The following is a 22,529-nucleotide window of genomic DNA, read 5'->3' as shown; positions in this document are numbered from 1 at the left end:
AGAAGAATGGATCAGTGATTTGGAAGACAGAATAATGGGAATAGCAAAAAGAAATGAGAATAGGATAAGGGAACTCTGGCACAATATAAAACATCCTAACATTTGAATTATAGGGGTCCTAGAAGGATGATACAGAAAGGAGCTGAAGACTTATTTTTAGAAATAATAGCTGAAAATTTCCCTAATCTACAGAAGAAAACAGATATCTAGGTCAAGGAATCACATAGATCCCCAAACACGATTAACGTAATGCAGTCCACACGAAGACACACCATAATTAACATGCTAAAGATCAAAGACAGAGAATTTCCAAAGCACTGAGAAAAAAAGCAACAAGTTACTTACAAGGGAAACCTCATAAGGCTACCAGCTTATTTGTCAGCAGAAGGTCTATAGGCCAGAAAGGAGTGTATGATATATTCAGTGTACTGAAAAAGAAAAACCCACAATCAAGAATACTCTACTTGGCAAGGTTATCTTCAGAATTGAAGGAGAGATAAAAAGCTTCACAGATAAACACAGGTTAAAAGAGTTCACCACCACTAAACCAGTCTTACAAGAAATGTTAAAAGGATTTCTTTAAGAGGAAAAGAAAAGGTGCTAATTAGAATTAAGAAAATTATGAAATGAAAAATTTCACTAGGAAAAGCAAATATATAGCAGAGGTAGTTGATCAATCACTTAAAAGGTAGTATGAAGGTCAAAAAGATAGAAGTAGTAAAATCAATTATATCTAAAAAGAATCTAAGAGAATCATTGAATAAGAAGCTATAAAAGAAGGTACCATATACATAAAATGTACAGGAGGAATAGTAAAAAATGTAGTGCTGTTAGAAATCACTCAAACGTAAGTGACCATGAACTTATCACAGATAGCTATATACATGAGATGTCATACATGAACCCTATGGTAACCACAAATCAAAAACCTATAATATAAGAAAGAAGGGAATCCAACCATAACACTAAAGGAAATCATAATGCACAAGGGAAGAGAGAAAGAGAGGAAGAAAGAATTAGAGAAGAATGATAAACACAACAGCAATAAGTACATACTTATTAATAATTACAATGTAAATGAACTAAATGCTGCAATCAAAAGACATTGGGTGAATGAATGGATACAAAAACAAGACTCATCTACATGTTGCCTATAAGACACTCACTTCAGATATAAAGACACACACAAACTGAAACTGAATATATGGGAAAAGATATTCCATGGAAATGGAAAGGGAAAAAAGCTGGAGTAGCAATACTTATATCAGGAAAAACAGACTTTAAAATAAAGACTGTAACAAGAGACAATGAAGAACATTCTACAGTGAGTAAGGGCACAATTCAACAAGAAGATACAGTAATTGTAAATTTCTATGCTCCCAACAGCAAAGTTCCTAATAATATTTAAAGCAAATTTTAATAAAGACATAAAGAGAGAACTTGACAGTAATACAGTAACAGTAGGGGACTTTAACATGTTACTTACATCAATGGATAGATCACCCACACAGAAAATCAATAAGGAAACAGTGGATTTGAAAATGACACAGTAGACCAAATGGAATTAGCATATATATATAATATTACATCCCAAAGCAGTGGAATACACATTCTTTTTCAAGTGCACATGGAACATTCTATGTTAGGTCACAAGGCAAGTCAATAAATTTAAGAAGATTGAAATCATATCAAGCATATTTTCTGACAAAAATAGCATGAAATTGTCAATCAATTACAAGAAAAAAAATAGAAATATAGCCAAAGAGGTAAAAGACTTATACTTTGAAAATTATAAAACTTGGATGAAAGAAATTTAAGATGGCACAAATAAATGGAAAGCTATCTGATGTTCATGGATGGGAAAAATTAATACTGTTAAAATAGCCATACTGCCCAAAGCAATCTACAAATTCAATGCAATCTCTATCAACATGGCAATGACATTTTTTACAGATCTAGAACAAATAGTCCTAAAATTTGTGTGGAACCATGACAAACCCTGGATATCCAAAGCAATCTTGAGAAAGAAAAGCAAAGCTGGTGGTGTCATGCCCCCTGATTTCAAGCTATAATATAAATCCATAGTAATCAAAGCAGTACAGTATTTGGCACAAAAAGAGACACATAGATCAATGGATCAGAATAGAGAGCCCAGAAATAAATCCACACTTACATGGTTAATTAATCTATGACAAAGGAGGTAAGAATATACAATGGATAAAATATAGTCTCTTCAATAAATGGTGTTGGGAAAATGGAAAGCTACATGTAAAAGAATGAAACTGGATCACTACCTTTCACCCTATGGAAAAATAAACTCAAAATGGATTAAAGACCTAAATATAGGACAGAAAACCATAAAACTCCTAGAAGAAAACATAGGCAGTCAACTCTTGAACATCAGCATTAGTAAATTTTTTCTGGATATGTCTCCCTAGGCAAGGGAAATAAAAGTAAAAATGGACAAATGGGACTACAACAGACTAAAAATCTTCTGCATAGCAAAGGAAACCATAAACAAAACAAAAAGGCAATCTATTGAATGGGAGAATATATTTGCAAATGATTTATCAGATAAGAGATTAATAAACAAAATTTATAGAGAACTCATACAAGTCAATATCAAAAAAACAAACAATCCTATTAAAAAATGGGCAGAGGACCTGAATAGACATTTTTTCTAAGAAAACATACAGAAGAGCAACAGCTCAAGAAAATATATTTAATATCAGTAACCACCAGGGAAATGTAAATAACAACTACAATGAGATATCACACCAGTAAGAATGGTTAATATAAAAAAAAAAAGAAATAAGTGTCAGTGAGGAATACACCACTGATGGGAATGTAAACTGGTATAGCCTCTATAGAAAGCAGTATATAGAAGTTTATCTAAAAATTTAAAATAGAAATATCACATGATTCAGTAACTATGGAAATTTATTCAAAGAAAACAAAATCACTAATTTTAAAAGACAAATGCACCCCTATGTTTATTCAAGCATTATTTACAATAGCCAAGACATGGAAGCAACTGTAGTGTCCCTCTATACATGAATGTTCAAAGATGTAGCACATAAACACAATGGAACATTATTAAGCCATAAAAAAGAACAAAATCTTGCCATTTGAAACAACATGGATGGACCTAGAGGTTATTATGCTAAGTGAAATAAGTCAGGAAAGTCAAATACTATATGATTTCACTTATATGTGGAATTGAAAAACAGAACAAAACAAGCCAACAAATCTGAAAGACTCAAAACACAGAGAACAGATATTTGGTTACCATGCAGGGTAAAGTAGTTGAAATACATGAAGGGGATAAAGAGGTACAAATTTCAAATTATGAAATAAATTAGTCACAGAGATGGAAGTACAGCCTTCGGAACATAGGAAATAATATTGTAATATCACTGTATGGTGACAGATGGTAACTATACTTATTATGGTGAGCACTGTATATAATTGTTAAATCATTATATTTTACATCTGAAAACAATATAATACTGTGATCAATATTTCAATTAAAAAAATTAAAAAAATAAATTGTTTCCTATATGTTTCATATTATTTGTTTATTCCTTGCTTGCTTTCTTTTGCATTAAGTACATATTTTTGAATGGAACTGCTTCATTGTTTTAAATAAGTTTTTCATTAATTTTTTGGTTATTTTCTCAGGGGTTCTTGTATGGCTTACCACACACCTCTTAACTTTAACAGGATATAGTTCATTCTTATTACTAACCCAATTCTGTTGAGACATACAAGTATTATTTCCTCTTCCTTCTTTTTTTCTATTTTTGTTATACATATTACACCTATATGTGTTATAGTGTTGTGATATATTCAAAATCTAAGAGTATATTATTTTAATTATTATGTCATATGATTTTTGTTTTTTAAAAAACTGACAGGAAAAGAGAGCAACCATTTATACAGTTTATTACTCTTATTTACCACCTCTGTCCCTTCATCTGAAGATTCCTTATTTTTTTCAGAGAACTGTTTCATTTTCTACCTTGATTTTCCATTGAAATGTGATTTTATAGAGCCAGAATAAAATAAATGATTTTTTCACGTTGAACTCTATCTCTCCCAAAAGGTATGTCCATGTCTGAAGCACCAGTGCCTTTGAATATGACCTTATTTGAAATAGGGTCTTTGCAGATGTAATTAAATTAAAGTTCTCCAGATGAGATTACTGTGGATTTAGAGTGGGCCTAAAATCCAATGACTGGTATCCTTATAAGAAAAAGAAGAGAGATTTAACACAGAGACATGTAAGGTAGAAGACAATGTGAAGATGGAGGCAGAAATTGGAGTTATGCTGCCACAATTCAAGATACTCCAGGAGTCACCAGATCTGGAGGCAAAGAAGGATTTTCCACTAGAGATTTTGGAGGGACTTGTTTCTGACAGCACTTCAGTTTCAGACTTCTCGCCTCCAGAACTGTGACAGAAGAACTTCTGGTATTTTAAGTCACCCAATTTATGCTAATTTGTATGGCAGCCCAAGGAAATTAATATACCTACCTGGTAAACAATCCAGATTTTTTTCTATATAAATCCATATTTGCTTTAGTTTATGAAATTTTCCTTCCCTTCCCAATTATTTGGCCACAGAGTTAAGACTCGTGATTTTAATTGCAACCAAATAATTCAAATCATTAGGTTTACACTGAACAAATGGACACTTTCTTTGTTAATACACAAATTCTATTAACTCTCCTTTTATCAACCTAACCATTACAATCAAGAAAATAGTAAGGAAGTTGAGCCAGTTTATTGATTTGCTGCTTATCATCTACAAATTGTCCCTTACTGACTGCTTTATGAAAATTGATCTGGGCCATTTAAATATTTTTTCCTTTTGTCAGCTCTAACTTAAGCTTTGTCCACAGAGGAATCTGGAAAGACAGTACAGTAATAAGTTTTTGTTTTCTGCTTCTGGCATGCTTACTGGGTATGCTGCTCATGCAACTTGTGAAGCTTTCTACAGTGCCTGGCTCCTGTGGTACCTGGGTTTAGTAGGACTCAGAAGCTTCTCCCAGCATCCTTTATCTGGTTGTTTTGCAGTAAAAGGCCTCTGATAAGAAACTTTCCTGTGAACATATTTCTGAGGTACCTTAGAGGGCTGATTCCAGAAGGTAGGCCTCTAGAAAGTTCCAAAGGGCAGAGTTCAAGTAATTCTAATAGTTGGATTTCTTAGCAAGTTCTAACTGAAAGATACAATAGCATCTTTCCTGCCTTTGGGTGAGTCTTGGTTGTGTCTTCTTCAGCAAAGTCTGGATCTTAGCCCTGTGTGGGGAGTAAGGGTTGAAGGTACACTAGCTCAGCTCTAGAGGTAGTGGCTTTTATGTCTGCTATTCCTATATTCTTTAGATATTGCTGTACTCCTTAACTATATAACCCCTCATTACTTCAATTTCTGGTTATGTTAATAATTTTGTATCTTAAACTTTCCATATTCAGATTACTGTGTGCCTTTTCTCTCCTAATTATACCCAGACTGATACTGAAGTATCACTGGAATTACAATGCTCTATAGTTTGAAATATGACACAAATATATTCACATGACTTTTACAGCAATTCCTGTGATGTGGGCACAGCAAGTACTATTACTCACATTTTATAAATGAGGAATAAGGTCCACAGAATTTAAGTGAATTGTCCAAAGTCATATAGTCACTTTTATCATCTGTAAAATGGAGTGACAATAGAACCTAGCTCCTATGGTCATTATAAAGATTAAACAAAGTTAGTTATGGAAAATGCTTAGTACATGGTTAATGGCTTGATAAATATTGTTATGTCTATTATACTTGACCTGTAAAAAATATTCACAGTCTTATGTTTTGTTAAATTACTTGCAATGAATTGTCTAGGGCTTATACAGTTTTCCAATATATATAATTTTTTTTCAGTTAATGGCATTTATCAAGTACTATAGCACAATGACCAAAGATACACCTATCATATAATTATCTTTTGTGTTCTAAGGGGAAAAAAATTTCCAGAGTGAGTGCTAACAATTCTAGACCCACTTGTCAATGGCTCAATTCTGAGTGAGGAAAATGAATTCCTAAGAATCCAGCCTTAAACTTAAAAGGTAAACCTTCAAATTTGAATATTTCAATGTAAATAGTACATTCAGATGACAAGGCAAAAATTCTGAAATATTCTAAATTAAGTGACATAAGGGCCAGAGAATGACAGAAAGAGACAAGGACAGGTCATCAGTCAATAGGTGCAGGCCACAGCTAACCAGAAACTCCCCGTTCCTGGATGAAGTCATCTCAACAAGCATTTAGGAGGTCCCCAGGACCACCACATCCCCCTTGTGCCTGACCAGTGTCTGACTATCATCAACCAATATGTGAGCCTTCTCTATGGACTAACCACCTATCCCTGGATTTTCCCTGCTTTACACTAGCCTACCTTCCTTATCTGCAGCCAATGTGAATTTAACAAACTTTCTTTCTTTGAGACCCCCCTCATAAAAGTGTCCTGTTTCCTGAGTCTGGTGGACAAGTTAACTGGCCCCTTGCTGCTGGTGAAGCAGAAATTTCCTGCCTAGGACTCTGTCTTTATCTGGCTAGTGCCTGTACAGGCTCAACAAACCATATTATTTCAGAGATCTCTCGGTCTCTAGAGTGTTTGATTTGTCACAGCTTAAAGAGCATTTCTGGTCTCATCAGGTTCAGCTTCTATTAATTACTTTTTTTGGTCAAGGCTTGAAGTGGGAACAGGATATTAAGTTAAAGTTGTGAAGGAGACAGTTTACTATTTGTGTGTCAATTATTCTACAAATCCTTTGATGCCTTAAGAGTTCAGTAACTAAATATTGAAAGTTAATTCTGTACTAAGAGTTTGGGAATTATATAGTTAACCCTTTAACAATGCAGGGGTTAGAGGAACCAAGCCTGTGTTGCAGTCGAATATCCCATATAACTTTTGACTGCCCCAAAACTTAACTACTAAATAGCTTATTGATCAGACTTACGGATAACATAAATAGTCCAGTGCCACATATTCTGTATGCTACTTGTATTATATATTGTGTTCTTACAATAAAGTAAGGTAGAGAAAACATTTTCTAAAATTTTCACAAATCTCCAAATACTTTTCCAGTGTATTTGTTGAAAAAAGTCTGTGTCTAAGTGGACCTGCACACTCATGTGTTTAAGGGTCAACTGTATAGTAAGCAAAGGTTGCCCCAAACATGTAGAAAATTACGTGGCATACGGGTATGTAATAATATATTAAAAACAGTTAATGTAAAATACTTTGGCAGTATTTGAAACACAACTGAAAATTATCCTACAGGAATAGGACAGATATACCATGTGTCAAAGTTTCAGAAGGGAAAAAATAAAGTGCTTCATTTCTGACAGCAATATTAACACCGGGGTACATTTTTAGAACTGGTCTTTCTCTAAAACAATGAGTCCTGCACTCTGAACTAGTAAAAGCACAGCATTTCATCTGGTTCAAGGATCATTTTAAAGACAAGTTAATGACAAAGTAGGGGCTCCCTTTCCTCCCTCAGCCACAAGATCCTCTAGGTGCTAGCCTCGTTTAGGTGGGCGAGAGACAAAAAACCCCAAAAGCTTTTTGGTTTAGGGAGGAAAACAAAGAATGCTGCAAAATCAGCCCCTCACATGTTCCTCAGGATCACGCCGGACAGGACGGTCTTCCACCGCAAAGGCCCAATTGCCCTCACAGAAAGGGCGACTGGGGAGCACGCGTAAGAGAACGCCACCACCGAGTTCTACGGCGGCAGCCAGAGCGTCGGCTGTCAGTTAGCACCGCCCCCTCTTTACGGGAGCAGTAGCTAGGCAACGTTAGTCGTCTGGAAGAGCGGAGGATGGGCGGCTGCGTTAGTGCCTCTGGCGGCAACAGTGAGCGCTGCAGCCCCTCTCACAGCTTTTGCCCTCCCCTCTCTCCACCCACTTTGCCCCCGCCCACCCCTCCGCCACTTCGGCTCCTCCCTCCTCTTCTCTCTCACCCTCTCCTTCCTCCTCCGCCTCCTCAGCTCTTGGGCTAGAATGTCTATGGGTCGAAACGCGATGCGATGAATCCGAGAGAGACTGAAACTGGGACAAGGAGTGCGGCGGAAGCGGCGGGACTCCTGGGCATGGGGGTTTCACCACAATAGAGGCAGCGCCCCCTTCCCGGCCCGCCAGCCCCTCTGGAGGGAAGCCCCCAGACCCCTCGGGAAAAGGATGGCGGCGGCACCTACCCAGATCGAAGCCGGTGGGTTGCTGTGTCCCGGGGCTAAGGGGATGGGGGTTTCGTGCGACGGCTGACAGTTTCTTTTGGAAGAGCTTCTATTTCTCTGCCTCCCTCTCAACCTCTTTTCCCCCTCTCTCTCAGAGCTGTATTACCTGATCGCTAGGTTTTTGCAGTCCGGACCCTGTAACAAATCCGCTCAGGTGAGAGAGAGAGGAGGAGCTCTGGGAGCCGTGGGGAATGGTACCAATGGGGAAATCGAGGCAGCGGGCTGCGCGGTTCCGCTGAGGGTAAGGAAAGGCCGGCCTTGGCTTGTCCTACCGTCAGTGATTGGGTTCCCAGTAGGGAGGGAGGAATGGGTTGATAGCCGAAGCTGCTCTTCATATCCGTGTTTCCCTTTTGCTCAGGTGCTAGTGCAGGAGCTCGAGGAGCATCAGGTACGAGCCCCTGCGAGAAGAGGTGGGGAAGGTTGGGGTGAGACTGGAAGAAGGGCGTCGGTCGGAGGGCAGGGGCCGGGAAGGCGGCTTGGCTCCTAGGCACTCATAGCTCTTGTCACAGGGGGAACCGGCTTCCCTCAAAGGGGCGGATATCGCTGGGGTCTTAGCTCGCCCCGCTTTATGCCTGTGGGAGGTGGTTTTTCAGGATTTCCTCCCCCTCGGCCTCCTCCCCTTATATTCGTGTAGCTCTAAGGCAACAGCTGTGTGGCCAAGAGAAATAAAGACGCCAGTGGGTCGAAGACCAGGATCCAGGCTGGGTCGGGTTGATGGGGAGCGGAGGCTTAAATTTTATTGTATCCCCCCCAACCCGGGGCCTCCTCCGCCTTTCTTTTCTCTGGCCCACAGCTGATTCCGCACCGCTTAGACTGGGAGGGGAAAGAGCACCGAAGGAGCTTCGAGGATCTGGTGAGTAAAGTTTTCATTTCAACTTAACCCAACTCTTTCTCCACTCCCTCCCCACCTTGTTCCCCCAACCCGCCTCGGACCCCGCAGCCAACGCGGCTCCGGTGCTGAGCTGAGCTGAAGAACGACTGCCCCTTCCCCCTTCTCCGCGAGTCAGAGAAAGGGTACCCTTCCCTTCCCTTGGCCTCGCTTGTTTCCACCCGAAAACTTTGAAGAACGTAAATTGGTGATTAGAGATGCCGTATGGTGGATTATGAATTTTAACAAACATCGGGAAAGGCCCATTGTAGGGGGAAAACGGAGAGAAACCAGGGGGTTATATTGGGGCACGTACCAAGGGCTGACGCTGGCCAATGACAGCGTTGGTAACAGCCGGGCGTTCCGGATTAGTGGAAGAAAACTGATTTCTGATTGGTCCTGACTTGAAATACGGGAACTGAGGCCAGGCTTAGTCTTTTTTTGGTGGGGGGTGGGGGAGAAGGGCACCGGGAAGGGGGTCTGAGGGGGGGGAGTTGACGGACTCGGGATTGAGGAAAAAACAACACAATTAAAGATAATAAAGAGTGTCAAGCGAATTCCACAATTTGCCAGTTTGAGATAAGCTACTTCAGAGTGAAAAAGCATAATCATTGTGTATTTCAGGTTTTAGAAAATAGCAAATGACTAAATCGTATTTGTGGTGGTGCATGTTCACTAAATAAGTATGAATTATGACCTTTTTGAGAATTGATGAAACATGATTTTGGGACTACAAGGAGACAGCTCATATACTGACATAGAATATACTTTAGTAAAGGACCACAGGCATTGGATTGGATTGACTGTTTCTGCTACAGATATTCATAGCGTACATGCACGTACATGTTCATCAGTGACACAGTGAAAAAGGTGATCCTTTTTATTTTTGGGAGGATGTTCCCTTGTGTTAGCTAGTGGCACAGTGAATTGGAAGGAAGTAAAAGGAGAAAGGGGTGATGTTACCAAAATCTAAATTCAGTTGTCTTTCCTTTAAATAGGGTCCAGATAGAAGAAAATCGGTCAGAGTTAAAGAATGTTGGAGGGATATAGCAGACCCTAAATATACATGACTTAAAATTTGCTTGCTGTAAGACAGTATTTAAATTGCTTGGTGTTCGTTTGTATTTCTCTTTGTATTAAATGAGGCCATGTTAATTACTACCAAATCTATTGACTAAGTTTCTTTATTTTTTGCAAATCACAGAGAATGGTATAATAATTGTGATATGGATAAATTCCATCATCTGTACTATTAGTGGTGAAAAATTCTCAGGTGGATAAAAATTATTTTTGAAAAACTGCATGTATTACCAGGTCATTTAATTTTTAGTAAGTCATTTTTTTGGACTTATTTCCTGCCAAAAAAGGGAAAAAACAGTGCTTACCAATATGTGGTTCAACACTTTATGACTAATGTAGCTTTGAAAATAGAGTTTTGAAAATATTTTCATTTACATTTCTCTTTAAGCAGGCCATTTTAAGCAAGTTGCAAAAGGAGACTTAAAAAGGAAAAAGCTTTTTTGAAATTAACTTGACAGTGATAAAAAGTAAATGAACAGAAAAATAATTAGAAATAGTCTAATCACAAAAAAAACAAAAAAACCCAGTTCACTAGACTCCACTTCCTTATATTGTAAAGGCATTTTTTTATACAACTGGAATCAATGTCCATTTTATGCTTTATGTTTTACTTAACATTTTTATATATACTTATCTGTATTTGCATAGTTATTGTTATTCGAATAGTAAGACGATTCAGTTATATTTAAGTTGTTATAATTTGAACTCAACTTCCACTTGAGCATTTGGGTTATTTACAGTTTTTCACTAGTATCTTAAGTAGTCTTTCTGCTTTTCTCCTTTTTTTTAAGCCTTTCTGATTTTATCCTTTTTGTTTAGAAGTTATTTTCTTGGGCTATATTCCTATCCCTAGCTACATATTTTTCCTAAAGTATAGTTGTCAGGTCAAAGGGTCTCATCACTATTATAGCTCTTGTTATATATTGTAAGGTTGCTTTCCAGAAGTTTGTGTTAATTTGTAATGTCATTGTCTGGGTACTTACAGTGAGCATCTTTATATTTTTTTAATCTGTTGTCGGCTTAAATAGGTGAAAATAGCCCCTGGTTGATTTGATTATCTCTTTTCCCTTATTAGTGAGGCTTAAACTTTTACCATTGTTTTAAATTGTTGTTAATCATTTGCATATCCCTATATTTACTTGATTTTCAGCCTTATCTTCTTCATTTATTGTCTTTATAGCTCCTTTTATATTATTTTTATATACAGAATTTCTCTATTGTTTTAATACTACTTGTAGTTTAGAGAAGTATCATTTTTGTTTTTAATTTACTTTCTATATTGTACACTAGAGATTTTATTTTTCTGGGATCCAGTTTTTCTAGGGATATTACATTTTGATAAATGGTCTTATTTTAAGTCAAATATCTGTTCTTTACCTGTACATTTCATTGTAAGGGAAGATGGGGCAGGGCTGAGTGAGAATTTGAACAGAAGGGAAATAAGCATAGTGGCTTAGAACTGAGTGTGCAGTGTTAGATGGATCACTGGATTCATCAGTTGTATTCATTAAAATTATTTCACATCTGACCTCTGATTTTTAGTAGCTTCATTGTGTGAGAGAGGGATATTTTTTCTTGGGATAGGTATTTTTTTAAAGTGCTGTTAGAGCAATGGCTTTATGTAGTGTGATCTTTGATTTAGCTACATACATATTTTGGATTGAAATTTAGAGTAAAATATTAAGTACTATAATTTTATATATATTAATGGTATTAATAAGTATAAGACATGTTAAATTATATAGCAGTACTTAAAACAAGATATATTGTGGCATAAAAAGGAAAGAATACGGATGCATGATGAAGTGAAGGACTATAAAGGAGGATATCAGAATACTGAATTGGGGTTGCTTAGCCAAGTATACTACATATTTGAAACAAAAATTCTGTCTTTCTGTCCATATGTGTACTTTTGCTTGAATTGTCTGTATTGCTTAACTTGATTTATCCAGAAGCAATTCTATGCTATTAAGATAGTTGGATTTCTTCAACACTTCATTACTACTGTTACTATTATGTGTTCTAGAAATCCCCCTTTTGTCTTATATCTGATTTAGTACTTTACTTAAACTCGGAACACAAGGGCAGGTGTTTTTTGTTAAAGCTACTGGTAGGCAAATATTGACATGTCCAAATCTGAAGTGCCTTTAAAAAAATGAGTTTGTACATGAAATGTTAGTTAGTTTATGTTGAACTGAGGTTTTTGACTATGGCATTCAAAATAAAACATTCTAAATTTTCAGATTTGTAAGTAATGATATAGGGAGAAATTTGAAGTCATAGTAATAGTTTTTGAAGTTTGCTTTGGGCATTTTTCTTTATTTCTGCTTGACTTATTTATAACAATAGAATTAGATTTGTTTCTTATAATTCATTGTAAATAGATAATTTGAATAATTATAAATGTCCTTTCATTTGTGGTGACCCTGTTGAAGTGTTGACTGTTCTTTCTTTCTCCATGGAGCTTTATTAGGGACAGCAGACATAGTAATGAGGTGTGTGTGTGTGTGTGTGTGTGTGTGTGTGAAATGAAATTTTTGTTACATATTTTATATATTGAAATGGTGATTTGGAAATTTTTTTAAAAGGCATGTTTTAAGATTTTTGAATCATTTTAAGGGGACTTCTATCATAAGACTGAACTAAAGGCATAATTATCTTTTGGTGCAATGCATAACTGCATTTTTCATTCATAGAATTGAAAGCACCAATTAGTGCTTACATTTGGAGTGACATAAATTGTATTACCTTTATTTTATATATGGACAAAAGACTTGAAGCAATTCTATGCTATTAAATTTTTTTAATCAAAATTATATTTTCAGTACTGTCTTTAAAAGGAGTACATACACCTATGATGATATGTCATCTTCAGAATTTGTGTCTACATACAACATATTTGAGTTTAAATGTGTTTTCACACTGTCTTATCTGATCCTCACCAACTACTTCAAAATAGTGCATTTGAATTCCAGACATACCTGTATTTTTTTCTTACCATACCCAGCTTTTGTTCTCTAATTACTAGTAATAGCTCAAATTGTCTGTTAGAATATAGAATGATCTTTGAGTGCTGGTAGCATAGTTATTGCATCTGAAAGTGTGGAAGCAGTTCAAGCATGTGTGATTTATTAACCACTGTGTGGACAGACAGCCATAGTTAGGAAGAACAGAATGCATCATGGGAAACCAAAAAGCATGTGCTGCTTAACCCCAGTGTGGATATAATGCTAACTGATAGGTAATATGGCAGAGAGCAGTCACTGCCTGGAAGCTAGTATTCCTGACTACCTATTTGCTTGAGCCATGTGTATTCTTGCTTTCTGTATATGTTGGCGTTAGCTTTTTGTGTGGATTGATCATTGGCATTTTTTTCTTTTACACACAGGACTCTAGGAATCTGCTTTCTAGATTTTTAAAATCTAATTTTAATCTATTTCAATGATTAAAATCCTTTTGTAGGTTTATCATTTGTTCCAAGAAGACTGGTATCTCAGTGCAAATGAGATGGCATCAATAAGGTGAAGAGACTGGCTGTTAGGTAGTAAGAATTTAGATGAGGTGAATGTTCCTTATGGAATTTTGTCCTGAAAGCACCTTTGTCAAATTTGAGTATTAGATAAGTTTGTAGGTGTTTGTTCTTTTTTTCCCGATTTTGATTACTGATTAATAAACAATTTGGTAGGGAGCAAATTAGTAATTTAAAGGCAACTTTGTATCATGTTTTAGAGATGCCCTTGTTTAACATTTCTCACATCGATTTTGTACGTAGTAGAAAAGGTGTTAAGATTTAGTCTGGAAGATAGTTTTTACGTGCTGAGCAACTCCAGGCAAGTTACTTAACTTCTCAGAGATTCAATTTCCTCATTTATAAAATAAAAACCTCTACCTGTTTTATAAGGTTGTTGTGTGGGACTAAATGAGTTAAATGTGAAGGAATGTATTTTGTTAATTAAAAATGCTGTGCAAATGAATTGGTTACTACATTTTAAAAGTAGGACAGAGAGGTTGAATAGGTAGCCTGGAAATCTGGAGAACTGTGACTGCAGAATTTATATTTCTTAGGTAGCTAATTATTACCACCTAATTCTCCTAATATTTTTATAAGGTAAGGGGCATATAAAACAGTGCATTTAAGAGTGTCAGAATTGAACCCAAAATGAGTGTTTTAACTCAAACAAGAAATAATTATGTCAAAAGGTATATAGTGTTATTTGCATTTTATGATTTGCAGGAAAGTAATTCAGTATGATACTGGTATAGTATTCCCTCTTTTTTAAGAGTGGGAGGTATGTCTTTTTGAAGTCTTGTTGCAGGGGTCTCAGCCATTCTGATTGTTCTCTTCTCACCCAGAATTTATTTTCCATACATTATTGATAATTAATTTCTTATATTTTAAATTGTTGAAGATATTTTCTCATGCCCTTTAATATCTATCATGGTATTTTATAATTAGCTGGCCCTCAGCTAATGATATTAGTTCAATTTTCTTAATTTTTATTAGAAGTATTTTATGATACATATTTTTAAATCTTACTCCGTTTGCTAGCTGATATTGAGTTCTTTTCTTGGATGAGAAACTTCTAGAATATGGGTGGGTTCTTTGTCCTTGTCTTGATATCATCTAGCTTCAAGGTTTATAGTACTTGTAGTGCTTCTTAAGGCAGTGTAACTAGAGAATACTTGAGCCTCCTTAGTTTGCTCTGGCTTTCTCATTCCTGAGGAAATCTTTAAATTAATAAAAAGAAAAAGAAATGCTATGGACAATGATTAACATTTTCAAAGGAAAGTGAAAGAAAGTCTTAACACTTTGTAGCCTACCCTGCTACCCTGCAAACCAGTGTTATCACTACAATAGAAAGGCCTACCTGTTTTTTCTTTCTGCTTAGTTTTTCCCCTTTCCTCTTTCAAATCCAGCAAACATTAAAATTTAGCCCTTAATTTGTAAAGATATAATATACTGGATTAGTGCAGACATTTATATTTTATTGAAAAGTATCAAGAAGAAAATAAACTGTTATTAATATTTTATGTTTTCTTCCAGGTCTTGTTTTTCCGTGCAAGTATGTGTATTTTCTTTTTTTCAAAATCAGATGATACTCTGGATAGAGTTTTTCATTGCCTTTTTTAACGTTGTGGAACAGCGTCTTAAACACTGAGGAAATATTATGTGCTAGTCACTGTGCAGAGTGTGTTAACTGGGTGGGGGTACCATTTCATTCTCTTTGCCAGGAATGTTCTCCCTTCCCTTTTTATCTGTTTTTTGAACTTACACTTAGCTTTCTAGTGAAAAATTGGATATGAACCCCTAACCCCCAGGCTGAATTAGGTACTATACTGCTTTGTTACCTTCCTTCTCTGTACTAACCTCTTGGCACTTGTAGCTTTGATATGTTTCTGTTTACTAGTTTGTTTCCTCCACTGGGACAATGGGTTCCCATAGGGAAGCAGTTTAATCTTCTTTCCATTGCATCCCTATACTTTAAATATCTGAATGAATGCATGAGTGAATGGTTTTGTTTTTGTTTTACAAATCACATCAGGTGGTTATTATTATTCTCTGTTTTACAGATGAAGCAGCTCAGACTCAGAGACTGAGTAACTTTGCAGGTCACATAAGTGGAAACTACGGATGCTGGAAGAATTCAAACCTAAGTTCTTTCTACTGTATCACACTGCCAAAATGAGGAATAGCTAGTAAATTTTGGAGCCTGAATAATCAGGCTCTCAGATTTAAAAGTACCATACTTATCTCTAAACTACACTCATATTGATATATTTTAAGCCTTGCTCTATTTTTCAAAGTCTGTTTTTTCTGTCCCTAAATATAAAAAAATCACCTGACTTTGTATGCCCTCCTTCTATTCCCCACCCCCAAATTAAAATCTCAGATAAAATTTTTAATTTACTTCTTTAGCATATGGTTCCAGTTTGAGTCTTCATTTTACCTGTGTAGTCATGATCTTTGAACAAAAAACACACAACTCTCCATTTTGTTTTTTTAAAGTTACTTATTTGATCCTGTTATTTCCAAAAGCTATGGTAAAAATGATATCATTACCATTTGACAATTAGTATTTCAGATGTAGCCCTTGGTGCAGGCCTGGCCCCCTGAGATTAGGTACCTTTTGCATTTTATTCAATGCCCAGCTGGAGTCCTTTTAACTAATTATGATGAGTAGGATCATCTCAGTGAGCTCTCTGGTCTTCTCAGTTGTCATAATGATTGTGAAGTGTGGTAATTTAGTTGTTAGATTTGCTCTTTAGGTCAGCCAATCTTCCCATTAAAAAGGTTTATAATCTAGGTTTCATTAAATTTCTTTCAGTTTATTCAAATTTGTAGTAAGAGCTGGGGGCAGGAAGACACGTATTTCCTCTCCATTCATTGTGACCATTGATTGACTTCACTTTTCTGGATCTTTTTCCAACTGTAAGATGTAGATTTAGGTTGATTATGTATAAGGATCCTTCCAATTCAAAGATCCTGTAATTTAGCTCTTAGGATCTATTTTACAGAATAATATAGAAGTTTGTTTTATACTCTTAAAAACTGTTTTTAGAGAATGCTTTTCTTCTGCAGATCTTAAGATGCTTATGTTACCTGTTGGCCATTATATTCCAGTGAGAAATGTGATTAAATAACTGAAATTAGAATATTTGGGCTTTAATTGAAAAGATTGGCTTATAATAATATATACTTTAAAAAATTATATTTATTATATATTCATACATAATTCTAACAGAATTTTTTTAAAACTTGTAATTTCTGAGGGTAGATGAGCATTCTTATGCCTAAAAGATCACCTTTAAAAAATTCCAGCTTTAATCAAAGCAAATGGAATGAAGTAAATGTTAACTATCACTTATAAGTCCTAAAGTTTGATTTAGAAGACTATTATTGCAAGAACTGCACTGATACAGTCCCAAAGCCTGTTAATGTTGTTTAAGGAGGATGTAGCATGCTCAAACTCAAAAGTGCTCACATAGATTTTGTGGGTAGTAGAAAAGGTATTAAGATTTAGTCTGGAAGATAGTTTTTACTTGCTGAGCAACTCCAGTTGTTCTTTTGAGTTTGAACATGCTGCCTCCTCCTTAAACAGCATTTGTTGTGTTTGAACAAGCTACCTCCTCAAACTACATCCATTGTGTTGATAGAATCTGTATTTCTCCAGTACTGTTTTATTACTGCTTATAGAGGAATGGTGTTTTTGAATGGGACCACTTAGAAATTGCACATTTTTCTGTTGTATAGGGTAAAAGTCAAACTTGTGAAATTTATTTAATAGCTTATAATACAACTCTTCAAGCGGGAAAAATTTGGGAGTAGATAAGCCTTGTTTTAGTTGCTTGATTAATGATTCTGTGTTTTAGAATTATTACTGAGGAATTGATTAAAAATTATATAATTACCTGAAAATCAAACATCATTGTTTCTATAAAATGAAGTAGCCAGGGGGCTTACAATGTTAGTTTAAGATACAGTTCCCACAGATTTTTCTCTAAGATGGTAATTCTAAAACTTCATGTTAGAGAACTCCCATTTTCTGGATTATACATGGCTAGACATGTTGCAATTTATAGGCTAGATTTTTGTAATAAGTGAATAACTCTAGAGATGGTAATGAGATGAAAAAAAAAGAAAATTGATAATGCCAGTAAAGACATCAGCTGCCATCCTATGTAAAGCCTTTGTATAACATTTACTTGATGAAAAAGTAGTGGCTGATACCAGAATCCCAGTTTATCCAAGACAGTGTTGGGAGAAAGAAAAAGATATAAACTATTATAGATGTTCATATACAGTATTTTAAAGCTTTCTTTATTTGAGATGTATATTTTTAGGGTTTCTAACTGTATTTGTATGTAGACATATTTAGGAAATGCCCTAATGTGGAGGGAATGAGTTTTTTACAAACTAGGATTTTAGGATATCAGTGTCTATAGATAATAAGAAATTATTTTTTGATTTGACCATGAGTTGCTTTGGCTTTAATATTACCTGTATATTTTACTGACATATAATTATATGTAGTTATTTGCTGGGAAGACAAAACTAGAGATGTGAGAAATCACTGAAAAAATTTGCTTGAGCCTTTGTCCTAATCCAGAAGCCAAACCTTATAGAGGTATATGAAATCATGAGGTTAAGTTGACATTCTTCCTGAGAATCATGACAGTCGCCCAGGCCCCAATTATTTTGGTACATTAAAATTGGTTTTGTAGAGACTTATAAAAGATATTGGAAGGAAATAACATTTTTTATATCATAATAGGATCATTTATTCCCAAAATTCTGAATACATGTTGGATTGTAGTTCTTTGACCTGTGTTTCTCAAGAAAACAAGAAAGACACCCTGATCTGAGAATTTAATATTTTTACCCAATGAGTTCATATGATACTGCTTATAGACTTTACTTTGGGTTTTTTCATTCATTGATTCAATGAAAAAATACTTGTCAAGAATACACATAATCTTTTCTCTCATGGTGATCACTAGAGATGATTTACAGAATTATTATTTTGTGTTGTATTGTTCTTGACCTGGTGGTAATATATTGATGTGTGTCCTGTCTGGTTGTGGATGTAGGTATAGATATAGATATATTTTTTTATAAATTATATTTATATTTTTCTCTTTCCCTCCCTCCCTCCCTCCTTCTTTCTCTAGCTATATATGTATATATACACACAAACACACTCACACATATATAATCTTAGCTGTAGTACTTAAAAAAATTGGCTTTGTTGCCAGAAGTAAATTTCAAGACCTTATGCCAAGATAAGAATGTAGATGTTCTTTATATTTAAGGATATTTAATATTCTGGTTTTCTGTTTATTGTTTTAGTAATTAGGTATTTATGAAACATCAGGAATTTGAACATTAGATAAAAATGAAAATGTTTTGATGTTTATTTCCTCATAACTGTTGCGTTAATGTTGCAGTGAATTTCAAGTACAAAGCTTAGTGTTTAGAGTATGGTGTTCATAAAATCATTAATTTGATCCTCTTTTGGAAACCACTTAACTTTTTTAGGAAAAACAGTTCCACTTCATTAAGCAAATGTGTCCTGTTAGTCCTTTAGGTGAGAATTCAGTACAAATAGTAACCTTTTGTTTGCATTCTTATCCTTTTTATAGAATCTAGATCCTCATTCTTGATCAGTTAATCACTACTGAATAAATCAAGGACTAGTAGAGTTTACCTATCATCTTTGTACTTTGATTTTAAGCATGCTCACTTTTACAGCTTTGTAACACTTATTTCATAAGATTGACAGCTAAACAAATGATTTAGTCAGGGCTTATAAAAGTAAGGTGGAGTGCCATGTCATTTAAATGTTACATCATTTAAATGTGCTTAAAATTTGTAGCTGTTTCTTACATTTTGTTGAGGTTTTAAATATTTAAAATGTTATTTTCCTAATTCTCTATTTTAAAATTATATTTTGCTACATGATGGGACAGTTTGGTAATGGACAAGATAGTGTTTTTAAACCATATTTGTTTTCCTATGCTTTATGCTTTTAGGTGGCAGCCAATGCACACATTCCTCCAGACTACCTCCTTAAAATTTGTGAGCGGATTGGTCCCTTACTAGATAAGGAGATCCCTCAAAGTGTTCGTGGAGTACAGACATTACTAGGTGTTGGTCGGCAGTCTCTTTTACGGGATGCCAAAGGTAAGATTTTCACTGTTTACAGGAAGGAGTGGAGAGCAGCATATTTTTATGTAAGTAAATGTTACTATGCTTTCCTAAATACAAATTTTCATCTACTTTTTCTTATCTTGCCAATCTTGTTTTTATTTCCTTTGTGCACAAGTAAATTTTTAGAGTCTTAAAAGGAGAGTTTTTCTGTAAAACAGTAAATACCGTAGAGGTAAAGAATATAAAATCTCTTTTTAATCCAATAGGCATCTCAAAAGATCACTGCTCCGATTAGTATAGTAGAAATGCTTCAAATATTCTTTCATTACATTTCAGTGTTTTTAATGTTTATGTGCCTTGATATCATCCTAATCACATTGCATATTTTATAATAAGTAAAGTTATGATGTGTAAAAAATTTTACAATTGAAAGTTAAAAATTTAAACTAAAATATTATCCCATCAGTGACTGTTCAATGACAGTTTCTCAACTCCACTGTTACTGTCTTTTACAGATTTTCCCCATAGTTTTATATTTAATCCCAATATATAAAATATATAAATTAGTATTTTTTTAACATAAAAGTGTGAAATTAAGCATTAAGGGTGCCTCTTAGTATAATAGTTTTCACTTCTAGCAAACAGTTTATTTCTGTTTTGTTTTATTAGCATAGTGTTTTTCAATATTCTAATTCACAAAGATAAACAGTTGCATAAATGATACCAGTTTTTAAACACCTCATTTTATAATTTAAGGAAGCTTTGGAGAGAGTAGTAGAATTTTTTTGTTTCGAAGTTGAATTATTAGGATTATCATATTTGCTTGTATTTTTTGTATAATATGAAAGTCAGACAAAAAACAAAACTATTTTTAGTCATTTATCATCTGATGTACAATGTTGTTTTACCTGTTACAGCACAATGGGCAGGTACTCCATTACATGAGCCTGTATCAAGTATAATATTTCTGAATTTTTTCCTGGCATACTTGTGCCATAATTCTATCTGCGCTTATACAGTTTTGTATGAATAGATGTGTGTAAGCCTGAAGATAAGAAGGACAAGTACAAACATAAAACCTTATTAATCCATGACATATTTACATAAGATTCAAATATATGTATAATAAAATCTTTAGTTGCTGATCAGCACAGAAATAAAATACCCTGATGGTACATTAAAGTATAGTTAAAAATGTATTTCAACTAATGGAATTGAAAACAGACATTTGCCTCTGAGGTATAGTTTAAAAAACAAACAAACACTGCTCTGTTGTTACTTGACTAACTTTTGAATCTTTTTTGTATAGATTGTAAGAGTACACTATGGAGTGGGTCTGCTTTTGCAGCTCTACACAGAGGCAGACCTCCAGAACTACCTGTAAATTGTGTGAAACCTCCAAATGTGGGTGAGTAATGTCCATGTGAGTTATAAAAATATTCTTTATTTGTTCCTTCCTGAACTCATTATAAAGTCAAAAAATAGGTACCAGAATTAAATTTGAAGTATAAATAAACTACTTACATTCTTGCGGAGTTTAATGGTTGGTCCTCATTTTTTAAAGCATTTTACTTAAAGCAAATATAATTATGGCTTTGTAAGAGATAATCTTGTTTTCTTTATTATTTCATTTTTCCCTCCCTCCCTCCCTCCTTCCCTCTCTTCCTTCTTTCCTTCCTTCTTAGCATTTCCTATTTTATATACAGGTGTTTTTAACTAGATGGATGTTCTATTTATATATCTATATACTAAGCTTAAAGATTTTACAGGGAATTATGTAAAAAGATAGCTTTCAGAAGGAAACAAAAGTACATTCTGCTATATCTGCTTGCAAAACTTATAATGATGTAATAAATTTTGTGTCTTTATTTAAAAAATCACCTTCTCACTTCTTATTTATTGAAATTCACATGTCCCATTAAGATTATTCCTGGAATATCTCTGGCCAAACCATTATGAATAAATACGAGTAGTGGTTCCCAAGGAGGTCTAGCTATAAAACCATTTATACTAAAGGTTAACTCTTATAAAGAATGTACAAATGAAGCAGCTAGATGAGTAATTACCACTCTGCTTCCCTGTTTTTTCACTCTTCTAGAAAACAATTTTATGTAGTGCCTAGTGCCTAGATAATGCCTTAAATTCAAATTGAAACATATGAATACATTTTTAAAAGGAATACTGTTTTATGTAAGCTTATAGAACTTATCTACCCAAGAGGTTAGATAAATTTAGGAAAGAAATAATTTTAAAAGCTATTTAGACAAAATCATTAAAGATTTGTAAGGATTATAAATTTATTGTACTTTGATGTGTATTGCTAACAATACTATTCCATAGTATGGGAAAAGTAGACTACTAGGTTTGGTCTAATTGGACATAACATCTTTAACATTTAAAAAAAACTTGGGAGGATATTTTGTTTGCCCTCAATTTTCCAGTGTTCACTTTCCCTTTAAAGCCTTATTCATAATTAATTTGTTGAATTGAATTGAGAGAGCTTTCATTATTCATGCATTTATGTTCAAAAGATACAGTATTTTTAGCTACACTATCAGTATTATTTGTAATGCTTTATACTTTCTTCAGTGGTCATATGTGAAGTGCTGAAGAGTAGTCTTTAGATTATTAGGTTTTTAATCTTTA

The 22,529-nt window shown here is 34.6% G+C and overlaps 1 protein-coding gene across 4 annotated transcripts in view; it reads left to right on the top strand.

The window, feature by feature from the left end:
• Window positions 1–8,013: 8,013 nt before the first annotated feature.
• BRWD3 (bromodomain and WD repeat domain containing 3) overlaps window positions 8,014–22,529 on the top strand; it is a 180,277-nt gene continuing 165,761 nt past the window's right edge. For all 4 annotated transcript variants that reach the window (XR_005062085.2, XR_005062086.2, XM_017661952.3 and 1 more), the window contains exons 1-6: window positions 8,014–8,261; window positions 8,382–8,440; window positions 8,645–8,674; window positions 9,080–9,139; window positions 19,766–19,916; window positions 21,193–21,291. Coding sequence is in view for 2 of the 4 variants with exons in the window: in XM_017661952.3 (XP_017517441.2) it covers window positions 8,231–8,261; window positions 8,382–8,440; window positions 8,645–8,674; window positions 9,080–9,139; window positions 19,766–19,916; window positions 21,193–21,291 (430 nt within the window). In the remaining 2 variants the exon portion in view is untranslated. The remainder of the gene's footprint in view (window positions 8,262–8,381; window positions 8,441–8,644; window positions 8,675–9,079; window positions 9,140–19,765; window positions 19,917–21,192; window positions 21,292–22,529) is intronic.

The sequence above is a fragment of the Manis javanica genome, chromosome X, assembly GCF_040802235.1.
Source record: "Manis javanica isolate MJ-LG chromosome X, MJ_LKY, whole genome shotgun sequence".
Classification (NCBI taxonomy): Eukaryota; Metazoa; Chordata; class Mammalia; order Pholidota; family Manidae; genus Manis; species Manis javanica.
The sequence above is the reverse complement of the archived record's forward strand: the minus strand, read 5'-3'. Positions and strand labels throughout refer to the sequence as shown.